At 35.8% G+C, this 7,116-nt stretch overlaps 1 protein-coding gene across 2 annotated transcripts in view; it reads left to right on the plus strand.

Annotated features, from left to right (window-relative positions):
• The window catches only part of CWF19L2 (CWF19 like 2, cell cycle control (S. pombe)), a 123,507-nt gene that overhangs the window by 44,218 nt on the left and 72,173 nt on the right, over positions 1-7,116 (plus strand). For both annotated transcript variants that reach the window (XM_003802944.3, XM_023508713.1), the window contains exon 9: positions 768-857. In XM_003802944.3, coding sequence (XP_003802992.1) covers positions 768-857 — 90 coding nt within the window. The remainder of the gene's footprint in view (positions 1-767; positions 858-7,116) is intronic.

Here is a 7,116-nt window from a genome sequence, read left to right on the forward strand (position 1 = left end):
TTGCTGTTCTATCTCTTTGAATCTGGTCCTGGGTAACACTTTTGATTCACCTTAGAAGTTGATAAGAGAGATAAACCAACAATAATAATGATTGTAAGAATGTGAAGTTTGAGTTTTGAAAGTTCAGAGGAATTGGTTAAAATAATGAAAGAGAAGTCACCTAGATAAGAGTTTAGAGTCTGTGTCCCTGTGTCCCTGGAACCGCTGCAGGGAGCCCGCTGGTCTTCTCCTGTCACATCAGTCTGTGTGTTTAATTTATTACTTTATGGCTTATTGCTTTATATGATAGTTGTTTTATATTACATAAATTTCCATCGATTTCCTACAGCAAAATTGAAATATATTCAGAATTTCAATCTAAATTACTTAACAATAAAGATAGTAATGTTTTAAATCAGTGTCGGTTGCCTTGTTATAAATAACTAAAGTTGTAAGTATTGGAAGTTTCTAATATCTAAGGAATTATAAAAATGTCATTCTTAAGATTATGTATTTCTTACGTCTCCCCTACCCACCCAAAATATATGTCTTTGTAATTATTTACCTTAAGAGCATAAACAAATGTTATGGATTTTTTAGAAGTTTATAACTGGGAAAAATTCATTAAAAAGGAACATCCTAAGCCTCTAGAGTAGGTCACTGAGATTAGATGGTGGCTGCATGGGAGTTAGCTGTGCTAGTTTTCCTTCTGTTCTATAAATTTGAAATACTCTGTAGTAAAGACTGAAGCTACATGTATCAATTTTTACTTGTTTTTGTTTTTGAAGGAATTAGCTGAACAGCTTAAATCTCAACTAGAAAAGGCAAATAAATTCAAAGAAACTGTAACACAGATATCAAAAAAATCTGGAGAAGAGGTAAGTGAGAAAGCCTGTTTGCAGGCCGGTGATTACCTTGTACGACACCCCTACTCTGCAGGGAGCATTTTAATGTTCCTGTATCTGTGTGTGTTTGTCTGTATGTATATTATTTGTTTGCTTGTTTTAAAAATTTATTCTATTTTATTCTTTTTTAAAAATTTATTCTATTTATTCTTTTAAAAAATTTATTCTATTTATTTTTTTTTTTAAATTTAAAAAAGCATTCTATTACATTTTACCAGTGTGCCTTGGTGGAAAAAAGCTTAGGGTTATGACCAAGGAGACCTACTTTCATTCTAGACTTCGCTGCTTACTGACTATTTGATCTTATTCAAGTAAAATTGGTCCTTAAATTCTTCTTCTACAGAATGAGAGTCTTGAATTAGGTATCTATTATAAAACCAATCACTTTGTTCTATGATTTAATTATCCATTAGTGAGCAAAACAGATAAAAATACCTGCCTGCATGGAACTTTCATTTGGGAAGGGATAGAGGAAAAACAAATGATAAAACTAATAAATAAATAAATTATATAGCATACTAGAAAATTATACATTCTATATCAGGGTACTGGGGGTTTTGAGCAATGGGTGGGTTGTGGTATAGGGCATACAGGTCAGTTCTCATTGAAAATGTGGCATTAACAGCTAGGTGTGGTAGCTCAGCTCACATCTGTAATCTTTGCACTCTGGGAGGCCAAGGAGGGTAGATTACTTGAGCTCAGGAGTCAGGATCAGCCTGAGCAAGAGCAAGACCCTGTCTCTACTGAAAATAGAACACTAGCTGGGCGTGTGTCAGGTGCCTGGAGTTCCAGCTTCTTGGGAGGTTGAGGCAAGGGGATATCTTGAGCCCAAGATACTGAGGCTGCTGTGAGCTATTATGCCACAGCACTCTACCCCGTGCTACAGCATAAGACTCTGTCTCATTAAAAAAAAAAAAAAAAAAAGACTCAAAGTAAGTGAAGTAGTGATTGTGTATCTGAGTGAAGAGCACTTCAGGCATAGGGAAAATAAAATTTAAAAGCCCAAAGATGAGAACACGTCTGCTGTGCAGGAACAACAGCATGGAGGCCAGTGTTGCTGGAGAGGAATGAAGGAGAGAGGGAAGGAAGAGATGGAGGTTGGGGAAACTCTGGGAAGCTAGAAACATGAAGCTTTGAAAGTCATAGCAAGGCAGGGAGATTTTATTCTGACTAAGATGAGGAGCTATTAAAAGGTTTTGAGCACAAAATAAAATTTTGACTGGACCATCCTGACTTCTCTATTAAGAACCGTTTAATTGTGTTTTGTATATGTATAAATGTCTTTTTGTAAATATTGTGAAAGGAGAGCTGACAGGATTTTTACGATGGTTTAGGTGGAAGGTGGGTAGGAAACGTGATAAAGAAAGGACACTAAGAGGACCCCAAGGATTTTAGCTTGAATAAGAATAAAGTAACTATTATTTGAATTATGGAAGAAAGAGGAAGAGTAGGTTTTTAGGTAAAGATGAGCAATCCTGTTTGGATATATAGAGTTAAGATGCCTTTTAGAGGTAGAACCAGTGTAAATATCAAGTAGGCAGTTGGACGGTTGGGAGTTGGGAGGATCCTGGGCTGGATATAAAATAGGGGAGTTATTAGCATATAGATCAGTGGTTCTCAGCCTTCTAATGCTGCGGCCCTTTAATACAGTTCAACCCACAAGTTGAGAACCGCTGATATAGATGATACTTAAATTCATGATACTGTGTGAATTCATCATGGGCATAAATATAGATAGAAGTTGACGGACTGAGTTGAATACTTAGAGGGTTGGAAGTTAGATAAATTAACTTGTTCAGTTTTCACAACATCCCTGGAGGTGGTCCCTCTCATTATTCCAGTATTATAGATCAAGAAACTGGGCACAGATGGTTAAGTGACTTGTCCTGATGCACAACTAAAGAGAGAGAAAGGATTTAAACCCATTTAAGTACTTGTGTTTACATGATACCTCTTCTTTGACTCTAAAGGGCAAAGAAATGGTTGTTTTGGAGAATCAGGTTTAGGATATAATGAAGTTTATAACTGATTTTTAAAGTCTTTCCTCAAAGATTCATGTACATAATTTATTGTCTGTATGAGAAGAGGTTAAAATGTATGCAATTAAGTTCCATAGAATTTTCTTCAGGATGACTTACATAATAGGATAGAGTATGAAATTGACTGTTTTCACTAAGTTATTGTAGCTTATATTTTTAAAAGTGAATAATTCAAAATTTCTTGCTCAAATTAAGGAAATGAGAAATTATAAATAGGATTAAAAAGTCAGGACTAAAGGAGGGTAACTAAAACTAGGTGTACTATGCAATCTATCTTATTCATATATATATATATATATATATATATTTTGAGACAGCGTTTCACATTGTCACCCTTGGTAGAGCGCTGTGGCATCACAGCTCACAGCAACCTCAAGCTCTTGGGCTCAAGTGATCCTCTTGTCTCAGCCTCCCAAATAGCTGGGACTATAGGCACCCGCCACAATGCCTGGCTATTTTTAGAGATAAGGTCTCACTCTGGCTCAGGCTGGTCTCGAACCTGTGAGTTCAGGGAATCCACCCCGCTCAGCCTTCTAAGTGCTAGGATTACAGGTGTGAGTCACCACACCCAGCCTATCTTACTCACTTTTGCCAAATTTTTTCAAGTATCTTCGTGGTCATAATTTGTATACTAAAACGTTAAGTGGTTTTCTAGTGCTAACTATATTAACTACCAGACCTTCTGTAGTATAGCCTTCTACAGTGTGGCCCCATTTTTTAGCCTGAGCTTCAAAGCTGTCTTACACATAACCCACATGTTTCTTTGACATTTACATAATAATAGTGGTAATAAATAATTATTATTTGTGTCACATATCACTTTCCTGAAATCTATTCACTTTTCAGTGTTGGTCTTTACCTCCTTCATTAAAGCTTTTTCTAATCCTCCCGAATAGGTAGAACCTTTTCTACTTCAGAAATCTTTAAGACTTTGTTTTAAAAAAGACTTTTTTTGTTTTAAAGAGCCATTATGGCTTCAAAAAGAAGCAGTAAAGTGGATCTGGTGTGTGGATCAGAGTTGACACACAGATTCTTAAAGGAACCCTATATTCTGAATTAATGTGTTAGCTAATTATGAACTTAATATTTCTGGGCTCTTCAATATTTCTATCTTGGGCGTGCCAAAGTGGAAAAACTTAGTATAATTTGTATTGGCACACCTAAAGGACAGAAATTAGAAAGGGAGGTAGCAGAGGAGAGTTGAGGGGAAGTGGGTTAACTTTGGAAGTCTAATTAGTCTGTCTAATCCCATTGATCAAACATTTGTTGAGTGCTCAGTGCTGTTGGGCACCATGCCAGAGTCTAGAGACTAAGCAGTGTGCAGCTTGGTCTTTTGGTGTGGAAAGGTGGGAGATACACAGGTTTAAACATCTGTTGGGGTAAGTGGGAATTTAGAATGACTGGACTCTGAAGTGTGTTTTGCTGGTAAGTATGATTCTTTATTACTATAAAGGGGATATGCACTTTATGGGAGAAAGTTCTTTATTATGGCAAATATTGTAGGTGCCAGTAGGGAGGGTTCTTGCTGGCTATGTTAGCAAATTGATTTCATAACTTTCATATGAAGTGTTATGTTTCCTCCTTTCTGTGTTTAAAATGAGAATCCATGATTTTTGTCAGCCAGAAAGCTATTTTACGGAGTAATGAGTGAATGGTCTCAGAACATTTTGAGATTTGTTAATTAAAATGTCCATATAAAATGTTAATAACAAATAATCCATTTTGCCGTTTCAAAATATGAAGTCCTACAGACCAAACTGCAGTTGTTGGGGATAATTTAAAAACTCGGCGCATTTGGCCTTCTTATGAAAGTGGGATGCTTTATAAATGCTTTCTAGTTATATCAGGAAGTGTTTCTGCTTTCTTTAGAAAGCAGTTACTAAATCACATGGATGATGAAAATGTTTTTCATATTTTCTGTGTAGAATGAACTTCTCGTTTCCATCTTGGGTTTTAAGGCCAAGTCGATTGTTAGAATGCACTGTCTGGGGTGCCCAGAATGGCACAACTAAGTCTTGTCAACCGGCAGGCCTACGGCACAGAAAGTGGACACAGGGAGGGAAGAAGCGACTAAGGCAGAAAGCGGCTTTGCCTTGGAGAGTAATCCATCTGTCTGGGGCACCAGCTTGTTAATGCCGTTTATCAAGCATTTGTTGAATTTGTGTTTTTGTCTGGCACTGTGACAGGTCTGTAGATACTGAGTAGTATATAGCTTGGTTTTTGTCCTGCAAAGACAGATAATTGTGACAAATAGTTATTGAAAATATTACAGTCTAGTAATATAAATATGCCTGAAATCATTTGATAACAGAGCATTGGCTGTGAATAAACCCTTAATTTCCTAGTTGAGTAAGAAGGGATTATTCCATGCAGAAGAAATGAAACATAGAGTAAATTTATAAAAACTATGAGGAGCTAGAAAAGTCTAGGGCCAGAATTTGCAGGCCTTGTATACTGTGTTAAAACACTTAACCTTTATCACTATTGGGTACTAGTTAGAGTGTGGTTTAGAATCAGGGTTGTCTGTGTATGTATAAAAGTACATTAAAAATTTTCTAGTCAGTCATGAATTAATAGTTATATAAAATACAATAAAAATGAATTATAGAAAAGCGAAATATAAGTCCCAAATTTTTAATTAGTTTGAACCATAGAATTATTCTGTACAGTTGCTATGAAAGTTTAAATAATCAATTTCTATACTTACCTCATGGATTAGTAACAAATACTTAATGGCTGGCAATTCTTAGACTCACAGTGGCCTGTGGGCCATCCTTGGAGTGGTATTGATCTCTTAGGTGATACAGGGTCCCTGCAGATTTTTAAGCAAATGATGGCGTGATTGTATTTGTATTTAACACAATGAATTTTTTGGATTATAAGTGATCATTAAGTTTCGGATTAGAAGGCTAAAAACCAAGGAACCTTGGAATCATCAGCACTTGAGGAGTAGCTGGAAATGGAGGAAAAAGTAAAAGTGACTTTTTTTTTAATATTGATAACTTGTGTAGGAAGTAATTTCCTTGCTAGACTGTAAGGTTTTTGAAGGCACGGACTATATTTCTTTTGACTACTAAGATAGATATCTTTAGGAATATTTGATGATTGAATGAACAAAGAAACGAATGAATGAATGAATGCATCAGAAAGATAAAGGCAGAGTCATGAGAGTAGAGAGTTTACGTCTGTAATAAGAATTTCAGGGCTTGGCAACCATAGCTCAGTGAATAGGGCGCCAGCCACATACACCAAGGCTGGCAGGTTTGAGCCCAGCCCAGGGCTGCTAAACAATGACAATTGCAACAACAACAAAAAAAGCTGGGCTTTGTGTCAGGCGCCTGTAGTCCCAGCTGGTTGGGAGTCTGAGGCAAGAAAATCATTTAAGCCTAAGAGTTTGAGGTTGTTGTGAGCTGTGACGCTATGGCCCTCTACTGGTCTCAAAAAAAAAAAGAATTTCAGGCTGGAAAATATAACAAACAGAAGTAAATGCTCTCAAATCAAGGGATGTAATAATGTAACAAGTATTTATTTGATTTTGTAATTTCAAAGTCCTTTGGGAGACCAGCTATAGCAGTGCAATAAAGTTAGAAGCGAGATTATGGTACGTTGCCCATTCTCTATTGTCCAGTGAGAGAATGAGTAGAGAGATCCTTTAAAATATTTCACTTTGTTAGTTTATTCATTACGGAAGAAAAATAATGATAATCTTTACTGTCAATTTAGTCTGGTGGGTGAATGTAAGATCAGTAATAGGCAGGCATTTTTTTCTTCATTTCAGCAGGGCAACTAATCTCTATTAGGTGGAATTGAAATTTATTTTTTAAAATTCTAATTTGAGAAGGAAATTGAAATGTGACTAATTTCTTATTCTTATTTCAAATAGACTCAACAAAGTCATTTCCTAATAATCTTTATTCTCAATTAGAACCTTTCCAGTAACATTTCATTTTCAAAATAGAATAAAGTTTGCTCTTATTCTATACTGTGCCACGCTTGTATTTGGCAAAAAGTTTGCAAGAAAAGGATTAAGGCTTGAAAGTGTGTGGGATATAACTTCTGGAGAGTTAGAGAACTGAAAAACAATTTGAGGGCTGTTAATAGAAAGAAGAGAAGTTATATGGAGTATCATTAGAGTAGCTAATTTAGCCAGTTTGTTTTGTCATTTAGTTGCTTTATTTCTTATAATCAAATCT

Source organism: Otolemur garnettii, unplaced genomic scaffold (assembly GCF_000181295.1).
Source record: "Otolemur garnettii isolate 467f Iridium unplaced genomic scaffold, OtoGar3 scaffold00266, whole genome shotgun sequence".
NCBI classification, from domain to species: Eukaryota; Metazoa; Chordata; class Mammalia; order Primates; family Galagidae; genus Otolemur; species Otolemur garnettii.